The following is a 27,126-nucleotide window of genomic DNA, read 5'->3' as shown; positions in this document are numbered from 1 at the left end:
TTTTCATAACTGTCTGTACATATACATATCTTATGTATCACTATTGCTATATATAGCCTATATATAAACACATTATGTTACAAATATCAGTCTTATCCACTGTATCTAATTCAGCACTGAAGCCTGAAGGTTGAGCACAGTGTGTGCCCCCTTGCTACCTCTGCTGATATAAAAGAGAATTGCAGCCTTGGAGAAAAAGATGGCAGCCGAATCCCAAGGCAAATACACAGACACACACAGAAATACTGCAAAATCGCTTTATACTAACTCGATTTTGAAAATGTAAAGATGCTGGGTGGTAGAACGCACATATCTAGGAAAAGTCATGAAAGGAGGGTCCTGAAATTTGATCGAGTGCAAAGGTAGATTTTTTTTTGTACTCACTGGTGCTGTTTAACACCTCACGGCTGATTAAGTGTTAAGCCACATTCACATTTGACTCCAACTGTGACTGTGACATGTCACGAAAATATTGTTATAAAAACCCACTCGTTTTTCACTCGCCAGCTAGCATGCGAACGGTTAGCCGAACTAGCCCAGCAGGTGATCTCCACAAGCTTCCTAACCCTAACCCTAAATCAAACAATTCATGTCACCAACCTGAAGGAATAATGGACATTTTAAAAAGGTGAGCTGGCTGTCCTCGGTGGCTGCTGTCATTCGGGTTAAGGCAAGGAAATAGTTTATTGTCGCCACCTATCGTTAGGGGGTGATTTGATAGACTTCATAACCTCACCTCTCTGAACTCCTGCTCGCTGGCAGGCGTTTCAAAATCACTGGGTGCTGGGACTGACCTCCTCAACCACATCTAATTATTCTCCAAAGCCATACAGACACTGAACTCCTGCACTCAGACCACTTGACTGTCTTTTCTCATTGCGTGGTGAATGTAGAACTCCCATGAAAACTAAATCCAGCAACTGGTTGTGTGAAAATAAAAGTATCTTGTATTCTTCCTTTTATCTTGTATCTTGTATTTAACATAACAGAATTACTACTACTTCTCATAGCTTTAAATAATACCATTTTATTTAAGTAAAAATAGTTAGGGATTTCACAACTGTTTTGGTCAAATTGCGCCTGAAACAACAGCAGACATACAGCAGACATATAACTGGCAAAAAACACAAAGAAACATGTTATCATCAAACAACAAATTCTGGTTTTGGAAACATTCAAAGCCAACACTTAACCATTGTGAACTTAACATAAGCAGTGTGACATTCGATGCAACAAGTAACATTAATAAGAGGGATCCCTTAAAACAGCATAGACTGGAGTGATTTGCGAACGGTAGCCATTTCCTGCTGTTGCTGTGGGAAAAAAGAAAGAGATTGTTTCAATCATACTCAAGTGAGGCATGATGGGAAATAGTTTTTTTTATTCAATCACCAGATTTGCCATCAGAACCGCACTCAACATGATGTTTGTCAAAGCTATAAAAGGGGTGGTCTCCTTCTAATGCTTTGAAAATGCACTGGATTAGGATGATTGTCACAAGATTTACCAGTGGCATCGTTAGACCTGGGTGTTCGGGGCTATAGGCAGCACTCGAGTTGAGGGGGGATGGCAATAGACTGCAGTCTATTTTTGAACAGGCTACTCTCAGACAGGCTAATAGAATTATCATGAATCCCTCCCATGTCCTACATGCAGAGTATGAACTGCTGCCCTCTGGGAGGAGGTTCAGAGTCCCCCGCGCTAGATTAAATAGATTTAAAAATTCGTTTATTCCCGTTTCTGTTAAACTTTTAAACTGCACCAGATGAATGTAACTTATCTTGCTTATCATTTTATTTCCACTCTTGTTTTAATCAGGTCTGCCTTCTGTTGTGTGCTAATATTCTGTATTGTCTGTTGCTCTTTGTTGGCTGCTGTGGGGTGTAAGCCCAATACAAATTTCCCAGTGATGGGACAATAAAGTGACTCTTGACTCTTGACTCTTGACTTGATCCCCCCTGAAATAAAAACAGTCAAAATCATCTCCTTTTTAAAACTGCCATCCCCTCTTATGTCAGTTTATCAATGAACGTGGAATTACTGCTATTTCAACATTACGTTTTGCGCATATTGAGTAAAATACTGTGGGCGAGGAGGGGACACGCACACATGCAATGAAATGTTTACCAAGTCACTGACACTGAAGTCACTGACGCTGTGGGGATGCTAAAATTGTCCCCATATGATAAAATCCACCATCCCCCCTGATTTTCTTTTACAACTTGAGTACTGGCTATAGGCCCAAATGTTTTATGAATAGCCCCGGAACTCTGCATCCAGAAAAAAAAGAGTGAAAAAAATCTAATGCATCAAATTTGGGGCATTGCTGACGATTTAGCGCAAGCCCCCCCCCCTCCCAGTGTTTCAAGATCCTAACAGCGCCTCTACCAGTCAGTGGTGGCCAGCACAGTGCTGTATGTGGTGGTATGCTGGGGGGGGGGCAGCATCAAGGGGCGTGACACCAAGAGACTGAACAAGCTTACAACACTTACTATGAGGTTAAAGTAGACTGTCAGCTACAACACTTACTATGAGGTTAAAGTAGACTGTCAGCTACAACACTTACTATGAGGTTAAAGTAGACTGTCAGCTACAACACTTACTATGAGGTTAAAGTAGACTGTCAGCTTTTATTTGTGGGTATTTTATATCAGTTTCACCATTTAGAAAAGACAACACTTTTTATACATAGTCCCCCTATTTCATGGCACCAAAAGTATTGAGACAATTGACTTGATGGGTATTCATGATTAGTCATGTGCAGTGGTGTGCCGTCAGGGCCAGCAAGGCCTTCTCTGCTGGCCTAAACATCATCAGAATATACATTTTATTTTAATATATTTTTTCCACAAATATGTATTAATGATTCCCCATAGTCTATTCTCTTCATTTCATAGCTTTCCTCTTGGTTGCGCTGCTTCCAGTCTCCGATTGAGATTTGGAGGGCTGGCCTTTATGTTAGAGCTTTTATCCAATCAAAATGTGTTGCTAGGGGGCTCCAAAATCTGCCTGCCTTCACAAAAAACGGTGCCGCGAATTCGACCTGTAACTTAACGTTGGAACGAGAAAACCTGTGGCGTTCCTAGTAAACCTACGTAGATGCGAGCAAAAGCAACAACGGCGCCTGCTGGAAGGCTCAATGATGTCAGCACCCAGCACGTCTTTTGATTGGATACGCACTATTGATACGCACTATTGATATTCACTATTGAGATGCGTAACTGCCGGTAGATGTGAAACGTTTGAAAGTGCGCAGGGAAACGGAGCATCACAACGAAAGCTTTCGTTGACTGATCGATAATACTGATCGATTGTGTCCTGTTTTTGGGTAAACAATAACTTTCATTTAGGGGACACGATGAAAGCACAGAGTCCACAAACAGAGGAAACTACGTTGAGCTTCTTTCTTTTCTGGCTGAAAACAACCCAGATTTACATTACCACCTGTCCACAAACAAAGTGTTTACTGGGACGTCAGGCAAAATACAAAACGACCAGATTTTTGCTATTGCTTAAGTGATGGGAGAAGAGATCAAAATGGAGATTAAAAAGGCACCCTTTGTCGCTATTATGGTGGACGAGACGACAGACGTGGGTAATGTAGCGATCTTAAAGATGTTAGTTTAACACTCTTCATTGTAAATGCGGATTTATTGATTAAAAATGCTTCGGAAATATTAATATAACTCTGTTGTACTTGTCTGACTATGTTAAGGTGATGCAACGCCCGGTTATACTGTGTTTCTGTCTAGTTTCTAGAGCCATGGCGTCATAATGATGGTATTAAGAGGTAGAATAATTCAGGTAGGAATGTGTCGGACATCACTGAAGGCCTAGGTGTGAAATGCACCGCCCGCCACTGGTCATGTGTGTTCTGTTCACCATACACTGACTGTGTAATGTTTTTTGATTGTAACTCACCGTGTCCATCATGATCTTCTTCTGCAGCATGGCCATTTCATCTTTCAGACCCACCTGCGCCCCCTGCTGGAATGTCTGGTGACTTTTCTCCATTTCCTCAAAGTTCTAGAAGAAGCCGTATGGCGATCAGATAGATATGGGCTACCTACGTTCATAAATTCGCTGAGAGCGTCGGAGCGCACACTGGGTTCAACGTCATAAAGGGCCCGAGTCATTTGATAACATGACAAGAGGCATTCCATGAGTGCTGATCAGATTTCCAGAGCAAATTTACGAACGCAGCCACTGACTGGCACACACCAACAATCAAAAAACGCACCCACATATCACATACTACAAGTCAGAAGCGCTTAAAACTAGTGCTGTCAATCCATTAACAAATGTAACCAAGTTAATCACAATAACTTGATGTGATTAATCATAAAAACATCATAAAAAATCATTAAAAGCCTCTATTAATTGTATTGATTATAGGGTCAGTAGCTTTGAGGACCTTGCTTTTCTGGTGCATTTCTTCTCAAACACTTACACTGTATGTCGCCTGGGCCTCACCTTAATGAACTGCTCATGCAACTCCTTGATAGTTTTCAACTTCTGAGTTTGCACCACTCTAGCTTGCTGAAAGAACTTTTGCTGCTGGCGGAACATGTTCTGCAATGGAAATAATGATACAATAGGATACCATCATCATCATCACCACCATTTACTGGCGTCAGTAATGACATCCTTTGTAGCTGTATATTGTGTGAGAGACAGAAATGGCATCATTGTCTTATTCTAAAAAGTGATATGTACTGCGCAGACAGCTGCCATTCTTTTACATGGACCACAAGTATTGCAATTATGTACTGTACAGAGTAGCACTGACATTCAATTTCTCCTCCTGATCCCCATATTTCTGTGCTTGAATCTCCCACTGCTGTAGCACAGAGGACACCTGCTGTGTATACTCCTCAGTCAGCTTGTTCCTACACATACAAGCTCACACTTACTACAAGCATATTCACTGTTACCTAGGGGTTAGGTGGCCAATATAAAAAGGAAATCAAGACATACAACAACATCCACACATATCAATATGATTTCGGCAATCATATACCACTAGCAATGGATTGTACTAATCTCTCTGTTGTGCTGATGTTTTTATTGTTTCTATGATGATGTTTTTTATGCTGATATACTTTCTTTTATTTATTTTTTGTGTCTTTTTATTATTACGACTCAATCTTTTCAGTTTGTAAAGCGTCTTTGAGTGTCTAGAAAAGCGCTATATAAGTCTAATGTATTATTATTTTGTGTGTTACCTCTGTGCATATTGAGTCTTCCATAGCTGCTCCAGTTTCTGACTGCTGCCCTCCAGTGTGCTTTTGGTGAAGGTCTCCAGACGTTTCCTCTTGGCATGCATTGCCTTGTCTATGTTGGCTGGGGATGAAAGACATTTTGACTGTAATGCACACCACGTCATAATAGAACAATTTCCAATTTTAGAAAATACAGACACCGATTCAAGGAAATGAAGTTGTAGGCTAGTTTGTTATTTACCTCCAAATTGCTCCAACATGGTTTGTACCCCATTCCTAGAGGGGTGTAGAGGAAGCGCAAGAGTTTACAATAAATATGGGTGAATAGGCCTACCTTTTATTATATTATATTAAATAATAGCAATTATCCTACTTACCCCACTTCAACATTTAGATCGTCCTCCTCAAAGTGTTCGGATAATCTCTTTTTGGCCAACTTGTCAACAATAGGGGTTTCATCTGCAGACAGAGATGAAATATAAAGTGTGATAGTTAGCCAATAATTAGTAGGCCTAATCAATTATCTTATACATAATAATTCATTATTAGCTTGCCTCACAGATTAGCTAGCTACATTCTCTGTTGTCATCTGAACAATTCTTCGTCAGACACGAAATCAAATGCTTTGTCGGCCATGTCCTTTAGTTTTCTTGTATTGTTTTCTCCCAATGATTATTATATAGGAATCTGGAATATCTGGGGGAGACCCCTGCACTCACTGCCTCCTATCAGCTTAATCCACATTGAATTGACCCTGTTGACTCACCGTTGCCCTTGCGGCCTTTGCCACCCTTGCCCTGTTTGTTGCGTGGGACCGGAGGGGGCAGCTCGATCTCATCCTGGGGCATCTGGGCCACCTTCTGCAAGAACACCTTCTCCAGAGACTTTTTATATTCCATATCTGGAATATATGGAATATGCAGTGAGGTCAAGGAAGCTGCTGCTGATTGGCTAGTTAGCTTAATGTTAACTGTCTAGCTAGATAACTACGATAATCACCTCAGAAATAAAAATACATATTTTATTATTCATATTTTACGAAATTGTTGTTAGCCTGCCGTAACGATTAAATGACGATATTGGTGTATGGCTTAATACTGGATTTGATTGGCTAGCTAAGATAGTTACAGTTGCCATGACTACGGTGCAAGGTGTCATGCACGTCAATCAAATCAGCAGATTCGTGCCATAGTAGGCTCGTGCTAGGCTACATAAAGTGTGTTCAAACTAAAAGCTTTGATATAAAAAGAAATTGGCCAGAATTAGGATAACATTTAACATACATGACATGTTCTTGTCTTAACTTTATTATTATTTCTAGAGAAATGGTGTTAGTAAACGTTGTGTGAGCAAGCACACATTTCTTAAATGTTCCTTAGTTTATTCGTTTTCTTAGTTTTTTAGGATTGTTAGTTTGATGTTTGTTGATGAATAATTGATTGACTGAATCATCTGATTATCGATTGATTATTTGACTGATTCATACATCAATATAGAGAATAGGCCTAGATGTGTAGAATATTAGCTAGTTATGCTAGGCTAGGTTACTTTACACTGTCCATCATTTGCTGCAGCTAGCAAGTTAGCTAGCCAAGTTGTCATGGTTACTGCTACTGCTACTTCATTTGATCTGACATTGAACAACACCAACATTAACAAGTACAAATGTAAAGGTACATATCTTACCCATGTTTGACTCTTATATGTCCCTTTAATCAGCAGTAAAGCCCAGAGACACCTGCTCTTAACTACCTGAGGACAAACTGCTGCTCGAGCCTCCACCAGGGTTGCCAGATGGGCTTGACAATGTCCAGCCTAAACACAGCCTAAAAACCGCTCAATCCACCAAACAAGCCCAAAACCTATATTGTCAGAAAACCGCTAATTACTATTACACATTGTATGTAGCTACTCGGGTGTGTGTTTTAACTTCACGCATTTTGTAACTTTCAGGCACTAACATTTTGATACCGCCTAAATGCTATTTATCCAGTCCAACCCGCCCAAATGCTTTTGTTCTGGCCCAGTGTGATCAAAAGTAGCCCATTCAGCGGGAACCCACCCCACCTGGCAACACTGCCCTCCACCACCACCTCGCGCCAGTCAATTCAGAAATAGTAATTTAATATAGTAATATAGTAATATAGTAATAGAAATAGTAATGTAATATAGTAATATAGTAATATAGTAATAGAAATAGTAATTTAATATAGTAATATAGTAATAGTAATAGTAATAGAAATAGTAATTTGCTGCTGGTGAAAGGGGGAACAAGCCAGCAGCCGATTTAATGTTGGGACTTTTATTTTTGAAAACATTTAATACATTTCAGCGTTGTTAAAAATCAATGACACACTCGCTAATAACGAACACAGCTTGTTTTGTGAGCCTGCTAACAATGTAAAGTAGTGTTCTAGTTAACTAGGTAGCAGTGGGGATTTACTCACCATTGCATTATTTTGGCTTGCCTAGAGAGTTTGTGTTGTGATTCTCAACAACGTTGTAATTGCTGCGTTCGTATTCGTAAAACTGATCAGCACTCATTAAATGCTCTTGTCCTATCAAATGACTTGGTCTCTATATGACGTCATTGCTGTCAACATCCTGGGCCGTCCCTCCACCCTACCACTGTCCTCATAGGATACCCCTTACATTTAGACAAGGGTACACACAGTCAATCCTAACATCACCACTAGACAACCATAGGATACCCCTTACATTTAGACAAGGGTACACACAGTCAATCCTAACATCACCACTAGACAACCATAGGATACCCCTTACATTTAGACAAGGGTACACACAGTCAATCCTAACATCACCACTAGGCAACCATAGGACACCCTTACATTTAGACAAGGGTACACACAGTCAATCCTAACATCACCACTAGGCAACCATAGGATACCCCTTACATTTAGACAAGGGTACACACAGTCAATCCTAACATCACCACTAGGCAACCATAGGAGACCCCTTACATTTAGACAAGGGTACACACAGTCAATCCTAACATCACCACTAGGCAACCATAGGATACCCCTTTTTTAATAATAATAATAAAAAAGAAGTTTGTATCCGATGTTAGGGGGCCCCCTAGTGGCTGGGGCCCGTCCGCGGTGCGTCGCTTGCGGGCCCGTCCGCTACGCCACTGGTTATGCCGTCAAAAATCTGCCTAGAGTTGAGTTAAGGTCTTCCCCCTTTGATATCCTAGCCTGCTCTGGGCACACCTTCCCACTGACATTTGCTAACCAATATTTCCACTAGGGAATGTGTATAGGCTAATTACAATGCATAGTTACTGTATTTAAGCAGCAACAAGAGTTGCCAGGTGACTGGCAAACATGGACCATTAAGTCAGCAACACACTCATGCCCTTCTATAAGATTACCTCTGGACACAATCCATACTACTGTATGCTCTAACACGTTTCTGTCACGCCCTCTACCCCTAGGTAGTGGGCAGTGCCTCTCTCTCTCTTTCCCTCTCTCTCTCCCTTTAATTGGCAGGAGTGGTTTCAGGTGTGCGTTTGTCCGGCTGTTCACAATTACCACATCGTTAGCCCTGCATAAAGACCCGTTCCAGCCTTCACTTCACTGCCAGATCGTAGCTTCAGTTCCACTGTTAGTCACGCTTCCAGCCTTACTAGAATTCTGTTCAGTCAGTCTGCTTTGTACCCTAAACCCTTATTCCCTGTGCCTGCAGTCCGTTCAGCCTGACTCCTGTTACCTGCCTTCCTGCCCTCCTGCCTACCTGCCCTCCTGCCTACCTGCCCACCAGCCTGCCTGTCCTACATGCCTGCCTGCCTGCCCCACCAGTCCTCCTACCTGCCCTCCTGCCCTACCTGCCCTCCTGCCTGCCCTACCTGCCCTCCTGCTACCTGCCTGCCTGCCCTACCTGCCCTCCTGCCTGCCTGTCCTACCTGCCCGACCCTTGCCTGCCTGCCGACTACCCCTCCTGCCTAAGCCCCTGCCTGCCTGCCAACTACTCCCCCTGCCTAGACCCCTGCCTGCCTGCCGACTACTGCTCCTGCCTGACCCCCCCCCCGCTTGCCTTACGACCATTCTCTGCCTCAGTCCGTAAATAAATTATACTTTATTTTCCTACATCTGTCTCTGGTCTGTGTCTGCGCTTGGGTTCCTTATCTGACCGTAACAGTTTCCAATCACACCTTAAAGGTGTGAGTCTCCAACCCATCTCTGAGTATGTTATCATCACCTTTGAAGTGCTTGGTTAAACATGCCTGGAGAAAACTTACACCCACCGAACACTTTATTAGGAACATATTTACTAATACTGGGTAGAGCCAACCCCTCAAGCAGACAAAAAATCTGTAACAGTATTTTTTTACAATGAGACAGTTTCAGACGAAGACATCATCACCTGGCTTGGAAGGCACGCCGACATAGAATCCATGGCACAGTGGCAACGTGATGCTGATGGGGTATGGACCGGAGCAAGGAAGTGGAACATCGGGCTACGCCGAGGTCGGAACGGGGAGCTCCAACACCTGCCAAACTCCATCCTACTCGGAAACAGAGGTCAGCTGTTCTACTACGGAATGCCAAAGGTATGTAGGAATTGCGGGGAAGTGGGTCACCTGGCAGCAAACTGCACAGTCATCAGATGCAGGAATTGTGGTGAAGCACATGAAACCAGGCAATGTATGAAAGAACGCAAATGCAATTTATGTGATGAAGATGTGTTCAAAAACTGCCCCGAATCCTACGCTAATAGAACAAGGTATAATAAAAACGAGACAAGACAGGAACCACCCCCAACCACAGAAAGAACACAAACACCTACTGGTCCAAGCCAACAAGGCCCAAACCCTGACCCAAACCCTGACCCAACCACAGAAAGAACTCAAACACCTACTGGTCCAAACCAACATGGCCCAACCCCTGACCCAAACACAGCGACAACAGAAAAGACACAGGAGGCACAAATACGGCAGGAACAACTAACGGAGAACTCCATAGAGTTACCAGAGAGCTTAGGATCACCAGTGTCCCCCCTGCAAACCACAATTACCATCCCAGGGGACGCTTTCTCCCAGTCACTATTTTCTGAAATGGAGGAGGAAAGCAGTCAGACCAGAGACGGAAGAATAACAATCAAAAGTGAATCAGAAGAGGTACCTATCATGGCAAGCCCAATCATGGTGGTGGAAGAAGAGAAGGAACACAGTAGCCAGGACGATGAGTCGGAGGAGGACCTGGAGGAGGAACCAGGACAAGAGCCGGGACCCATAGAGACACAAGAAAACAGTGGAGGACGTCTGGAGAGACGCTCTAAAAGAAAATGACCACCCACAACCCCCAAAAGCAAGAAACCAAACAAAAACACATCCCCAGACCCAAAACAACCCCAGAGGGCTAACCCCATACCCAACAAATCACCTACCACCCTACCACCCTGGCCCCCACTTGTAAAACCACACGTCGTAGCAGCACAGCAACCCATTTACCCAGGCCATCAGAGACAAGCCAAGCAGCCCAGACCAGAAAAAACAAAGGGAAGCAAAGAAAGACATAAACCAATGAACAACGACGAGTGCAGCTAACCACCTCCCCGGTCAACAGCAAACACCCACATGGACAGTAAAGTGCTAAAACTCTTTCTCATCACCATCATGACAATCAGGATTACTACAATTAACGTCAGGAGCATCTTGTGGGAAAAGAAAAGAGGAGTAGTTTTTTCCCACTTGGCATCACTCAACACAGACATAATATGTCTTCAAGAATGTAACATCCCATACCGAAAAACCTATGAAGACCTCCAAAAAGAATGGGGACTTGGAGACTCCATATGGTCTGGCTTAAATACGGCCAGGGCAGATGGAGTCGCCATACTGAGCAAAAACCCAACAATCCAACTACTACAGCCAAAAATAATACAAGCAGGACGCCTAATAACAACAGTTGCAAAATATGGGAAAAACACAACAAAAATAATAAATGTATATGCACCAACTAATCAAAATGAAAGAACACCGTTTTTTGAAAAGTTGTACCCTGCACTTCTGGGAAACATACCCACCATCATGATAGGTGACTTTAATTGTGCAAGAAGGGAAATGGACAGAAGCCGCCCAAGAAATGACGCATCAAGCCGAAAACGTAACAAACTAGTCACAGACCTTTCCCTCCAAGACATAGGAAAAGACCTGACACCACACCACACTTGGACAAGTGCAGATGGAAGGTCTTTCTCAAGAATAGATATGGTCCTAATAGATCCAAACCTCACGACAACAAACACACACTCTGCACCAGTATTCTACTCAGACCACAGGCAAATAACAACAACAATAACACAACCAGCAACAAACCAAGAAGAAAAAGGCCCAGGGGTGTGGAAGCTGAATACAACGCTCAAGAACACCAAAACCAGAGAAGCCCTGACCAACAGACTAACAGAGTGGGCCACCCTCATAGACCTATATCCATCACCAGTGGATTGGTGGGAAAACATTAAAGACAGAGCGAAAAATTACCTCAAAGCGGCAAGCAAAAAACAGGCAAGAGACACAAGGGAGAAGACGAAAAGACTGGACCAAACACTGCAACGGCTGTCAAACCTACAATTGGAAGGCTTTAATCTCACCCAGGAGATAAAAGAAACAAAACTCAAACTAGAAAACCTTTACCAAGAAGAACAGAGAAAGATACAGGTGAAAAGCAGAATCAAACATCTAGAACAAAATGAAAAATGCACACCTTATTTCTTCCAGAAGATAAAAAAAGAAAAAACACATGATGGACTCCATCAAAGACAAAAAAGGAACAAAACAAAACGACCCACAACAAATTAGAAACATAGTAAAAGAATTCTATACAGAATTATACACTGAAAAATACACAAACAGAGAGCTGATAGAAGAGCTGCTTCGGGACACCGAGAGAGTGGCTGGAAAAGGTATAGAAGGGGAAGAGGTGCCCATTACAACAGGGGAGATCAAAAAAGCAATAGACAGCCTAACTGAAGGCAAAACCCCAGGTCAAGATGGACTTCCTGTTGAGTTTTACAAAGCCTTCTGGGATCCAATAAAAGCTGGCATGACAAAAGTCTTTAATTACATGTATAACACAAGAGAGATGTGCCCAACCATGACAGGAATCATAACACTACTATACAAGAAAGGAGACCCAGAAGACCTTCAAAATTGGCGCCCCATAACTTTACTCTGCACAGACTACAAAATTCTCACCAAAATACTAATGTACAGACTACAAAAAGAGATACCAGATGTTATTGAGCAAGACCAAACCTGTGGAGCACCAGGACGCTCTACTACAGACAATCTCACAATCATTAGGGACATCTTCTCCCATGCAGAAGAAAGGTCAATCCCCTTCTGTATTTTCAATTTAGACCAGGAAAAAGCCTTCGACAGGGTCAATCATGCTTACCTACTAGAAGTATTAAAAACAGCAAACATCAACAAAACAATACAGAACTGGGTAAAAATAATTTACAATAATATCACGAGCACAGTATTGGTCAATGGCACACAAACAAATGAAATAAAAGTAAAATCTGGAGTTAGACAGGGATGCCCTTTGTCAGCCATCCTCTACACCCTTGCAATAGAGCCATTACTCAACAACATCCGTAAAAACAAGAACATAGAAGGCTATACATTACCAGGCTCAAACAACAAACAGATAAAGACACAAGCATATATGGACGACGTCACACTCATCTGCACAACCGTCCAATCTGCCAAACACAGAAAAAACTTTGGACAAATACTGCAAAGCAACAGGAGCAGTCATCAATAAAAAGAAAAGTGAAATATATACGTCTAGAAACTGGCCAAAACACTCGGACATACAAAGCATTTTCCCAGTAAGAAAAAAAAAAAAAATTCTGGGGATCATCTTTGATGAAAGAAACCAAGGGCAAGAAAGCTGGGATGACACAATCAACAAAATGAAAAAGAAAATAGGAGGATGGCAACAAAGGACGTTGTCCACAAAGGGGAAAATTGTACTACTAAATGCTATACTATACCCAATTCTTGCATACATAGGAAAAATATTCCCACCAAACAGAGAACAAGAAAAAACAATAAACCTTGAAACATTCAGATTTATATGGGGAGGGAAACAGGAACTGGTGAAGAGAGAGGTCATGGTGAAGGAAACAATGAAAGGAGGGAGAGGGGTGCCAAATATACCACTACTAATAAAAACCCAAGCTCTAGCATACACTATCCAAAATTGTAAAAAAATGGAAAGGAAGGCAAGCTACCTCAACAGATTCTATTTCAAGACGAGCCTAAGAGGCATCGGCATCAAAGACATCGACCACACAATACCATATTCATGGGATCCACCAGTACACTATAGAAGACTGAGGAAAACATTAAGGGAAACGTTTAAACTACACAAAGACAGGGAATGGACATTCAAGACCATGAAAAAGACAATTTCTCAAAATATAACACCAGAAAAATCAGAACACACAAACACAATAACAAAAGAACAACTATGGAAAAATATAAACAATAAATGCCTCATGAACAGACAAATTGACATAGCCTGGGCCATAACAACTAACAATCTCCCCACCCGTGTTAGAATGTACAAAAGAGGGATAGCAAGAACAGAACTCTGTACCTATGGTTGCCAAGCCAAAGAAACAGAAAAACACATCGTCTGGGACTGCAGGATTGCAAAGAGAATATGGACCATCTGTCAACCCCTCATTGGAAATCTAACAGACACAAACACCATCACTTTCCAAGGAATTGTCTGTGGCCCACCAGGGGGAACAAGAACAGGCCAGGAGGAAAATGCTTGGCAGGTCACAAACACAATAAAAGAAGTACTATGGCAAACAAGAAACATCAGCTTATATCAGAAACAAGAAACACACCCACTCATCATCATAAGAATGATCAATAAAACAATTAGAGACTATTACTTACTAGACACACATCAACAGGGAAAGGAAAAAACACATAACTGGAAAATAACAAACATTCAACAGCTAAACATCCAGATACCCCAAACTACGAACCCCCCGCCACCACCCCCAACCAGACAAACAACGACCGCACCAACGACTCAGACACTTGTAACTAGCAGACACCTGACAAATATTTCAACATCCACGACAGCACAGGCAAAAAAGAGACAGCAATTCTGGACTTCCAACACACAAACATGACCATTGCTAAACATCTGTTAGCCCCAACTGGAGGGAGGTGGCCACCTGAAGGGAGGTGGCCCTCTGTCTTCTTTTTCCAAGAACAGGTGGAGTCCAGAACAGACCTGACGTGGCAGCACCAGGAGGGGACCAGCCAGGCCCAGACCCCCTCGGCCCAGAGGGAGGAGACCCAAGTGATGAGTGGAGCATGCGGGACACAGGGGAGTGTCTGGAAACTATTCAAACTCCAGATACCCAATGTACCTGCATGCTCTCAGGTTTTCTTCCATCCTCTAGGTCCAGACCCTGCAGTAGACACGAAGGGCAACAGCCAGAGCCTAAGAGACCAGGGGACCGGCCGGGCCAGGAAACAACGCAGGGAGGCGAGAGCAGAGGATCTGCACACGGAGTGGAGCAGCACAGCACAGACCTCCTCGACCCAGAGGAAAGGAACCGAGAAAAGGAGTGGAGCATGTGGGACACAGGAGAGTGGCTGGCAGACGTAAAATCTCCAGCGGCCCTGTGTACCCGCATGCTCTCAGGTTTCCCTTTTTCCCCTAGATCTGGACTCTGTGACGTGGACCAAGGCCAGCAGCCCAAGGTGACCAGATCCAGAAAAGGAGGTAGTGCACACGATTCAGGGAGTGCAGTGGCGGCAACCGACACACCCCTCGTGCGCGCAGAAGCAAGCCTGCCCACACCCCTGCAGAAGGACATACCCCTGGCCCAAGAAAAAAAGTATCTGGTGGAACCCAAAAAAGATGGACGCTGCCCCCGCCCCCCCCACCACGCCCCCCGTTCACACAGACACTTGGAAGAGACCCCTCTCCAACCTCCAATCCCCCCCCTCACCAGTTCCAAACCTGCCCGACATACCAGAACTTTAAAAACTTTAAAAACACTGACTGAATTGATGTGATTGTGAAATGTGACAGATGATATAATAGGATCATGTAAAGTAATATAATGTATGATGAGATGATGATGATAATGTAGGACCTACTGTTTGCCTGTAACCTGAAGTGAAAATGTAAAATCTCAATAAAAGAGTATTAATACTGGGTAGGGGCTCCCTTTGCTCTCAAAACAGCCTCAATTCTTTGTGGTATTGATTCCACAAGATGTTAGAAACATTCCTTTGCGATTGTGGTCCATGATGGCCGATTTTTCAGGTGCACATAGTAGAGGATTTTTAACATGTATGAATTCTGTAAAATGCCTATGGGAATAATGTCTGTCTATTTCACACATAATGTAGACTGGTATAACTGTAGTGGCTGTAACTGTGCCCATAGGATTGTTGAAAGTCCATCTCTGTCCTGTTTATGAATACTCTCTCCTGAGTTGAACACTCACTGAAGAACGGGGTCATAAGCATTATGGAATGCGGACTCCTATAGCTGTTGTGTCTGTGTTGGCACTATACAAGAGATGTGTTTGTGTTGTGTGTGAGTGAGCACTTCAGTCTACCTTCAGTAGGCTGAGTCCAACTCGAGTCCTTCACCAGTTAACCCTCTCCATCTCCCCTTCCCATGTGTCCCCAGCACTATTAGGCCCCTATATTTTCTTTTATTTCTTTTTTATTACTACTCGATCTTTTCAGTTTGTAAAGCGTCTTTGAGTGTCTAGAAAAGCGCTATATAACTAAATTATAAGTCCGTTTATTTGACTCTCTCTCAAAGCCATTTTGAATTTGCTTTATTATCTGGGTCTGTTGACATGCAGTAGCATGGAATAATCAGAACCTTCTAGATAGAACATCTATTTAACAGTGATTATGATGTCACAAACAAATATTATGACATCACATTTCTCTTATATTAAAAAGCCTGTCACCGGAACTATCAGTGACATTCTGTCTGCAACAGTCTACACACCAACCTTTACCTTCAGTATCTATCTATATCTTTTGACAATACAACCTCATAGAACTTTGGACAACTTTGAAAAGCAAAATGAATAGGAACAATAGGTTACAAAACAACTTTACACATCGGACTGATCGTTCTGGTAAGTAATGATTTTAAGAAAAAGGATGAGGATGTACTGTATATCAGAGAATGTGAAGATGTAGCTATGAAATTTGTCGATTTAAGTCAGTCATAGTAGCTAGTTGTGTAGATTGAGAGATCAGAGAGGGTCTACATCTAACATGTAACTTGTAATATGACTTTTTATTCTCCTAGGTCATTCTACTTCCTCTGTGTCCAACCATCGTCTGAGAGACGCTCATACATCGTCTCCTGGCTTCAGAGACAGATCACCCCTGAGAGTGAACCCCTGGACAACCAGAGGGAATGAAGTAGGAAGGGAGTTTGTGTTCTACGCTCCTCCTCCACTCATCGTATTATCTGACGACGATGATGAGGATGATGATGATGATGACGATTTTTCAGGTGCACATTGTAGAGGATTTTTAAACATGTATGAATTCTGTAAAATGCCTATGGGAATAATGTCTGTCCATTTCACACAGAATGTAGACTGGTGTAACTGTAGTGGCTGTAACTGTGCCCATAGGATTATTGAAAATCCATCTCTGTCCTGTTTATGAACACTCTCTCCTGAGTTGAACACTCACTGAAGAACGGGGTCATAAACATTATGGACTCCTATAGCTGTTGTGTCTATGTTGGCACTATACAAGAGATGTGTTGTGTGTGAGTGAGCACTTCAGTCTACCTTCAGTAGGCTGAGTCCAACTCGAGTCCTTCACCAGTTAACCCTCTCCATCTCCCCTTCCCATGTGTCCCCAGCACTATTAGGCCCCTATATTTTCTTTTATTTCTTTTTTATTACTACTCGATCTTTTCAGTTTGTAAAGCGTCTTTGAGTGTCTAGAAAAGCGCTATATAACTCAATTATAAGTCTGTTTATTTGACTCTCTCTCAAAGCCATTTTGAATTTGCTTTATTGTCTGGGTCTGTTGACATGCAGTAGTATGGAATAATCAGAACCTTCTAGATAGAACATCTATTTAACAGTGATTATGATGTCACAAACAAATATTATGACATCACATTTCTCTCAAATTAAAAAGCCTGTCACCGGAACTATCAGTGACATTCTGTCTGCAACAGTCTACACACCAACCTTTACCTTCAGTATCTATCTATATCTTTTGACGATACAACCTCATAGAACTTTGGACAACTTTGAAAAGCAAAATCAATAGGAACAATAGGTTCCAAAACAACTTTACACATCGGACTGATCGTTCTGGTAAGTACTGATTTGAAGAAAAAGGATGAGGATGTATATAAAATCAGAGAATGTGAAGAACATTTATTAAATTTGTCGAATTAAGTCAGTCATAGTAGTTGTGTAGATTGAGAGATCAGAGAGGGTCTACATTTAACATTTAACTTGTAATATGACTCTGTTTTTATTCTCCTAGGTCATTCTACTTCCTCTGTGTCCCACCATCGTCTGAGAGACGCCCATGCAGCGTCTCCTGGCTTCAGAGACAGATCACCCCTGAGAGTGACCCCCTGGACAACCAGAGGGAATGAAGTAGGGAGGGAGTTTGTGTTCTACACTCCTCCTCCACTCATCGTATTATCTGACGACGATGATGATTATGATGATGATGTGCCAGAACACATAATAGTATTGGACAATGAGGATGAAGAGGAGCAGAGCCAGGGGAGCAATGCCTCATTTCCAATTGTGGTGCTGGACAGTGACAGTGACACTGTGGTGCTGGACAGTGACAGTAGTGACAACGACTCAGTTCACTATATTGATGACTTTGAGGAGGAGGAGGAAGAAGAGGAGGAGGAAGAGGAAGAGGAGGAGGAGAAGGAGGTTCACATATTCCATGAGCTCTCCTCTGGGCCTGGACTTGAAGGAACCTGGAACCTTCACAATTGCTGTGGAGACACCAGGTCCACCAACCTTGTCGGGGACAGATCCTATCCTGGAGGATCCTGCCACCCTCAGGGAGACAGAGCCCATGCTGAGGCCGAGCGGCTAGCTAGGCGGTGGCGCTGCCTTATATGCATGAACATGGAAAACAGAGATCAACATTTCCACCAAGACCTCCTTGTCTCCTCACCCATTGCCGGGCCCTCAGCCCAAGCCCAACGCCCTGTCAGCCCAATGGTCGGACTTGAGGGGGAGGTGGCCAGGAACGTGATAAGGATTGTCGTTAGAGAGGAACATAATAATGACATAAGGGCTGAGGAACAGAGACAGAGAAGCCCTGCAGCCCCATATAATGACGAGCGACCTTCAGAAGCTTTGGAAAGGTCCCTGGTGTCCCTAGCTGAGGGCGCCAGAGTGCCCGACTGGGCGCATGCACCTCAGGCTCCAAGGGTGTCTAGGAAAAGAAAAAGACACCCTGACAGCTGCCCGTCAGAGGGAACGTCTCAGAAGAGACAAAGAAGGTCTGGGGAAAATTACAGAGACAGCTACAGTGACAGCTACAGTGACAGCTACAGTGACTGCAACAGTGACTGCAACAGTGACAGTGACAGCTACAGTGACAGCAACAGTGACAGCTACAGTGACTGCAACAGTGACAGCTACAGTGACAGCTACAGTGACAGCAACAGCGACTAGTTCTTTCATGTTTGTTCCTCCATTTGCATTTCAATTAAAGGATGAATTGATTACATCTATTCCGATGTATCCTAGTATTCTTTATTTTGTATAAATAAAGCCAACTCCTAGTCTCCCTATCAGTCCAGTTCTCTTGAGAAAGCTGACCAGTCACTTCAAACCAACATCTCAAAGGCAAAAAAATAATAATTTGAAATGGTTTCAGACAGTAGCTTACTGCATCTGAGTATTTGAAACCTATGTCCCCTGAGGTAATACAACCTGTCACAGCACAGCCTATGAAGGTGGCAAATTCAGCTGAATATTCAAATGAGGATAGGCTGCCAACTTAAAAAAGTCAATAAATGATCAATTCTGATTTCAAGTCCTTATCAGGGTTTAAACTACATTAGTAACCAGTTGACTCAAATCATCATCTAAGACCGCCTCTGTAAATTCTCAAATCCACCATCTTCTTCTTCTTCGGCGTATGGGTAGTTGTTTTTCCTCTCCACTCCACCAGGCTCGGGGCCGAGGGGCTACCCTTTTACCACCCCGAGACCTGGTTGAGGGGCTCACCCGGGCTATATTTCTGGACACCCCTCCAGAAGCCACGTCATCGTCTCGTCATCTAATACCGACAGACCATGCATCCCGTTGGGTGGGTGGTACACCGGGCAATCCAGGATAATATGGTCTGCGGTTTGGTCCTCTGCGCCACACTCGCACGACGCATTTGGGGCCAAGCCCCATCTGTGCATTGATGAGCGGAAACGCCCGACGCCGGTCCGGAGACGATTGAGCCGGGACATGGAAGGTATGTATTTTGATGTTATGTAGTACATCTTTAAAGCTTTGTCCCTAATCAGGGTGTCAGTAGGTCCTTAAAAAGGCTTAAATGTAATCATAATAAACACCCCCTTTACTTGCATACAATCAAAATATCAATTAAAGGTTAAAAAGACAGCGGCACACATCCAAACATTTCCATCACAGGTAGAGAGACAGCAGACACAATCATCATACTGTGATTCCAGTACACCTTAAAAGTTGTCTCCTGTGGCATCATCAAATGACATAAAACAAACATCTTGATACATCCTCAACACTCACACAACTCTCATACCAGGTTAAATAGACGGCTGCTATAGCTATATATATATAGTAGATAGATAGATTTCACTCTGTGATTCTCATATCGGCTGGGATTCTACATGAATTTTGAAGTTTAAACAAGAATAATTTCATCTTGTCATTCAATAGTTCCTGACATGAGTACACAGCAAAAGCGGAAACTGAGTGGGTCGACGCAAGTAAATGAAGGGGAAACTCATTCAGATGGAGACGACATCCCCGTCCAAAAGACAAAGTCAAAGACAGGTAAGGATATTGTATATGTATCAAAGACATTACATTTGCAGAGTGACATAAATTTACTGAATAGAGAATCCAATATACATACAGTGACAAGTGACAGAAGGGGAGGTTCCCAGTCTGAGAATGGAAGAGAGGGGGTGTTCAGGTACTGTTGTACATTTTCACCTGTATCTGTATGGACATCCATTCACCATGGTAACCGACCACAAACCATTGGAGATGATATGGAATAACCCGAGATCAAAACAACCTGCACGGATCGAGAGATGGGGCCTCAGACTACAGCCGTACAACTTCACAGTGGAATATAGAAAAGGAGCTGACAATCCAGCTGACTACATGTCTAGACACCCTCTCCCGGTACAGTCGTCACAGAACACAAGAGCATCCAAGGTTGCAGAGGAGTACGTTAACTTCGTAGCACTTCAAGCAACACCCAAGGTGATGACACTACAAGAGATACAGCGAGAGACATTGAAAGACACAATCCTGCAACAGGTCAGTGCACACATCATAAATAACTCATGGCGTTTCATCACAGACCGCTCACCAGGTGCTGCTGCACTGAAACCATACAAGCTCGTCAGTGATGAACTCAGTGTCCACAGGTAACGACATCATACTGCGAGGCACCAGGATTGTCATACCTGCAGCTCTACAGAAGAGGGCGCTGCAGATTGCTCATGAAAGCCACCAGGGCGTGGCTAAGACAAAAGCCCTACTCAGAGAAAAGGTATGGTTCCCTACCATAGACCAACAGGTAGAGACCATCACCAAGACCTGCCTCCCATGTCAAGTGAACACTCCAGTCACCCAGACCGAACCACTCAAAATGTCTGAGCTGCCAGACGCACCATGGCACAGTGTTAGTGCTGACTTTTATGGCCCACTCCCATCGGGAGAATATCTGTTAGTTATAGTCGATGACTACACACGATTCCCAATTGTTGAGGCTATTCGATCTACCTCAGCAAACACAGTCATACCAGTCGTGGACAAAGTCTTCTCCATGTTTGGAATCCCAAGAGTTGTTAAGACTGACAACGGACCTCCTTTCAACAGCAACCAGTTCGCTGAGTTTGCCAACTACCTAGGGTTCAAGCACAGGAAGATAACACCTCTATGGCCACAAGCTAATGCCACAGCTGAGAGATTCATGCGCACCGTCGGGAAAGTCATCAGAATCGCCCAGATGCAGATGATGCCATGGAAACAACAGCTGCACATCTTCCTGCGTGAGTACAGGTCCACTCCCCACAGCACGACGAACACTCTTTCAGATGCTTGACGACACGCTACGCCTTCTAACATCAAGCCAGGAGACACCGTTCTGTGTCGTCAACCAAAACAGAACAAGCTTACTACGCCTTACAACGCAGAGCCGCTCACAGTCATCAATGTCAAAGGTTCCATGATAACAGCTGGAAGAAGTGGTTACACCACCACTAGGAACAGTTCATTCTTTAAGAAGATTGTCCGAGACAACCCAGACACTCTAATGGACTTAAGTTCAGAGGTCAGTGAGGAAGTAGGCCCAGCTACGCCTCCACCCGCACCTCCGCCGAGGTATCCAGTTAGGGAGAACAGACAACCTCCCGCATACCTGCGTGACTTCGATTAAAGAGCAGGAGTACCAAAGGACTGTTAACATGTTCTTCTGAGTTAACAATGTTCCAAGTTAATGGACTGTTTGAATGTTATACATCTATATAAATCTGAGAACAATAGACTGATTAAAATAGCACAAAGAATGTATTTTGATTTGCTACTTTGTTGAGAGCCATGTTTTAATTCAGGAACCAGTGTATGTGCTAAATGTTATGCACTTAATCATTTATAAAAAAAAGGAGTGATGTAATGTTTAGACCACCTACTGCCACCTGGTGGTAGACTAGATACACAGTCAAGATCCGGTCATGCGCAGTCTGGAGTCAGTCAATGCATATGCTGTAATGCGAGCACGTCGACTAACTAAAGAGTCCAATTGATATCCAGTGTGTGTCTCATCATTTATACATATATTCTTGCTACACGTCAGAATATCACAGGTCTGTTATGGCCAGAGCCAGAGCTGCTGTAATCCCTCCCATCCCAGCTACCGTTGATGATGTAAGGATCGACGGTCCATGGGCTGAGACATGGGGCAGAGACCACTTCCTCCTGCACCAAGACAGTGAGTGGGGCATAGCAGTGTTTTCCACAGACGACAACCTAAGATAGCTGCAACACTGCAGGACATTGTACATGGATGCTACATTCAAGTCGTGCCCACGCCCATACAACCAAGTCTTTACTATACTCGGGGACATTCATGGCTTCGTTGTCCCCCTTGTACATGTCCTCATGGAGCAACATACAATTGGACACTACCGACAAGTGTTCCAGTGTGTCAAAATGTCAGTCAGGAGAATCACCCACCACCGTTGGCGTCCGTGTAAAGTTATCTGTGACTTTGAGCAAGCGCTGAAAACTGCTCTTGAAACAGAGTTGCCACAAGCCAGAATCGGAGGATGCTACTTCCATTTCAACCAAGCCTTGTGGAAGAGGGTACAGGGACTTGGATTGGCTGGTCCATTCCGAAATGACCATCGACTGGCAGCAGTCATCCGCAAGGTGATGGCCTTAGGACACCTGCCTCTGCCTCTGGTCCAGATCAATTTTGATCTTCTCCTCAACCACAGAGACACCAGGCGTGCCCTGAGGAACCACCCTGAGTTACAAGACTTCCTCACATATGTTCGTAACACATGTCCAGCCTGGAGCGGCCTTCCCACCAGCAATGTGAAATGTGTTCGAAAGAAACATGGAGCAAAGGACCAATAACCATGTTGAATGTAAGTGTAACAATGACAGATCTGAACAAAAAAATATAATTTCATCTAATAACTAAATCTGAAGTATTAAGTTAATTATTTTATATTGTTAATATAATATTGTCTGCTAATTATGGGTTAATTCATTCTTATCCTATCACCTCTGGGCCTGTGCGTATATCGAGTATAGATTTAACTATGAGCCGAAACAAAAATTAACGAAACATCAAACACAGCAGAGGACAGGAGGGCTCTTTAAACAGGAGGGCTCTTTAAACAGGTGGACGAGTTGCCAATTGGTCCGGTACAGGCGCGCTAATGATGATGGACGTAACATCAGTCCAATCATGGGCGGGCACCGTGATTGAAAAAGGATTAAGAAAGGATTTAAAATTGTGAAAGGAGGAGACACAGAGGGGAAAATGTTCAATGTCAAAATGTTCATGCCAAACTAATAACATTTAGGGCCTGATTTACTAAGATCCCAAATAACGAATACTAATTGAAGTTCACACACAGGGGAAGTTGTGAGATATACTTGTTATAGGCTATACTTCAAATAAGGCCCGCTATCTTCTACATTGGAAAGATCAACAATCCTCACTGCACACCGTTAGTAGATCAGCTTGCAGATGTAGAACCAGTTTGCACATTAATAGGCCATTAATAGGCTAATAAGTTATAATTCTGTATTTTTGCTCTAGCTTATCATCATACTCTAAACGATACTGTCCATGTGCGCCATCCTTCACTTTGGATATTCCTTCGTCACCTGAAGGATCAGCAAACGCTTTCAGAGGATAAGCTGGGGATGGCAGACAGAGGCCACGCTCCCCCAACAAGGAGGGAGTTGGAGGCCCGTCTACTGAGGCTGAAAGAACAGTATATGCAGGGCCTCAGACATCTGGCTTCGTACTGGAGGGCTGTCAGCCTTGGCGTCCGTATAGGCTAGATCTTTTTGATTTTTGCACATTTATTTGGATAGCACTTTGGCCTATGTTGTTGTTATTATTATTATTATTGGCCTAATTTAATTATTATTGTTATTGTTATTATTGTTATTATGTATGCACAAACATAGTTTAATTAGTTGGTTGCAATAACAGCCTATATTTTGGATTGATATCTCTACTGTATTTATTTGATTTCGTTTGACAAAAATATAGAAAAATATTCAATAATATATATATATATATATTAAGTGTATATATACACTGTCACTGGTGTTCTTTTAGGAATATAAGATTTTCAATTCCATCTCGAAAATGATCTATCTAGGGAGTCATATAAAATGCTGAGACAATACTATGACATTCATTGTGTTCTTCATATTTCCAAGACATCTTAAGACCCATGTCTATAGACATGTCAAACTCTCATGCAATACCACATAACGACACCTGGGGTCGCACGTCAAACTCTCATGCAGTACCACATAACGACACCTGGGGTCGCTTGACACAACGGCAGGCGGGGAACATAGGACCCGGGGAACATAGGACCCTTTTTCGGAAGCGGGGAACATAGGACCCGGGGAACATAGGACCCTTTTTCGTAAGCGGGGAACATAGAACCCTTTTTCGGAAGCGGGGAACCGGGGAACATAGGACCCGGGGAACATAGGACCCGGGGAATATAGGTACATAGTGATTATGTTCTTTTTTTTTTACATTAAGGCTTTAATATTGTGCCATTCTTCTTTCGTTCTTTTGTTCATAAACATGTACGTTTATATTTTGGGTATGTATTTTCAATGTTTAATATTTAGATATTTATAATATTTATGAGATAACTGAGGTAACAGTTCGCTAGTTAACGTTAACAAGACCACAGAGTTGGCTAGTTTGCTAGCCACTTTCTAACCGTCTTGAATGAATGTGTACGTTAAAATCCGTGGCTAGCTATTTTATGGTGTTCTTTATGATTGTGTTCTGAATATTATTCTTTGATTATATGTGGATGGATGTCGAGTAGTTAGCTATCATTAACGTTAGTTGCACTGTACACACTGGACTGCTGCAGAAGTTTAGCTAACGTTAGCTAGCTAGCTAATGAACGTCACACCTTCCAACCAGACTGAGTTAACTTAGAACAAGACCTCATTACAACTAACTTATTATTATAAAAGAGCAACAGATTCGCTTTGCTAGGGATCCTGCTGGTGACTTTGACCTCTATCAGAGCTTGCTAGCGACTTTTTTTTTTTACCAAATCTTGCAATTAACTCGCAACTACTAAGGTAACGTTACGTTCAGAGAGACACAAGTGTCAGTCTTTTGATTGCATTAACGTTCGTTTTCTCCCCTCTATCATCTCCACATTTGATAGGATACTTAGCGAGGGGGACATTGGAAAAGAGGAAGGTGGAGAGAGGTGAAACGGAGAAGGTAATCTGAAATCTGAACTCTGACACAGTTTATGTATTGGTAACAATGGCACGACAATCTACTGGTTTATTTAAGAACTAGAACGGCAGTCGGAGAGTGCAGACCTCCGCCAAGGTCCAGTCTGCTATGCACATATCAGATTTGGCACCGAAAACATAACCTCCTTGGCGGAAGTAAGTTAGGAGGTGGTTAGGGTATAGCAGTTTTAGGAGGGGACCGTTTTTGTCCTCTAAGGAGCTGAGTGTAACTTTTTTTAAAGGGTGCACAAGAATTCATTAGGAAAAAAAATCTCTGATATAACCTCCAACCTTGCAAACTCTTTTTTTCACAGATGTATTGTCGATTTTGTGGATCCACTGTGACTGCTTCCCCAGGCTTTTGTTGTGTGTGTGGCAGAAACATCACATTTCTAAAAGATGTGGGAAACGTCCCTGCGGAGATGCCGACCACCAGTGCACATCCTAATGCACAGCCTAGCACCAGTGCAGGTAAATAAGTCATTAGAAGACTTGGTTTAAAAGTTCCAATCGTGTTCCTGTATTCAAATACATGATCTCTGCACTATGTTGCTTGCCTAGTTCAATAACTAGCATATTAAATGTGTTCTAAAATGCCCTGCATGAAACATTTATGCTGAGACTCCTTATGAGCTTAATAAGGAAGGAGTCGCCTAATTAATGTCTCATTCCTATTATTTGTAGCAGGAAGCTCAGGTGTAGAGTCCTTTACGAAATTTAGGGCAATAAAAAAGAGGGAGAGAAAGACATTATTTTCAAAGACACGTCAGAACTCTAAGAAGGAACAGAAACAGAAAACAGTGAAGGTATGCTCTTTAACATTGTTTTTATTAGTATAAATAAATATGTTGCTCACAGTGCAGACTCACACACTGTCAAAAGACAGATTGTATCAATTTGTTTACTTTTATTAATTTCTATTTTCTTCTCTTTCTGTAGATATTTGTCGGCATTATGAGGAGGACAGGTGACTTCCTTAAACCTGTGAGAGGGAAGTCACTTCCCCTTGATGTTCAACCACAATGGTCATCTGACCAACTGTTGGATGCTGCTTTAAAGAAGCTGAAAGATTTTAACCAGGACATGAAAGATGTTGCCTATGTCTTGCTGTACCCCGATGTTCATGAAGTTCGAAACATTCCAGGAACAGATACCGCTTTCACAGTGGTATATACAAGGAGGCCATTGGAAAGGCCTACCAAAGAATAACACTGTACATTTGCCCTGTTGAACAATTCACAAACAGTTGTAAGTGCAAGTTTCCACCTTGTTTTAAGCTCCACTCTGTAAAACTGAGGCAATGAGTGAAATTCATCTTTATACCCACATCAATTATGCCAATTATTATTTTTCAAAGGTTACAGTGGACAGTCTTCAAGTGAAGATGATGACGGTTTGGTTCAAATGGTTAATTTGGCATCTGGAGACAGTCCACTTTCAGACACCGTGGTCAGTTTGCCTCATGGCATTTCTCCTAAATGAAGTGAATTGACAATATTTTGATAATATTTTCATTTGATCTAATCTGTCATCTGTGTGTTGTATGCAGGTGTGGGACGGTCCAAATGAAGTGAGCACTCCAAATGAAGTGAGCACTCCAAGAATG

At 42.8% G+C, this 27,126-nt stretch overlaps 1 protein-coding gene across 1 annotated transcript; it reads right to left on the bottom strand.

Annotated features, from left to right (window-relative positions):
- Positions 1–1,259: 1,259 nt before the first annotated feature.
- Positions 1,260–6,121, bottom strand: LOC308166841 (synaptonemal complex protein 3-like; the record flags this gene model as incomplete). The annotated part of the gene is made up of 8 exons (XM_080541164.1): positions 1,260–1,313; positions 3,922–4,026; positions 4,474–4,572; positions 4,790–4,889; positions 5,226–5,343; positions 5,464–5,498; positions 5,600–5,681; positions 5,989–6,121. The coding sequence occupies 8 exons, from the start codon at positions 6,119–6,121 to the stop codon at positions 1,260–1,262; spliced, it is 726 nt and encodes a 241-aa protein (XP_080397290.1).
- Positions 6,122–27,126: the final 21,005 nt, after the last annotated feature.

The sequence above is a fragment of the Nansenia antarctica genome (genome assembly GCF_963989245.1).
Source record: "Nansenia antarctica genome assembly, chromosome: 10".
Lineage (NCBI taxonomy): Eukaryota > Metazoa > Chordata > Actinopteri > Argentiniformes > Microstomatidae > Nansenia > Nansenia antarctica.
This window is presented reverse-complemented; position numbering and strand designations above follow the sequence as displayed.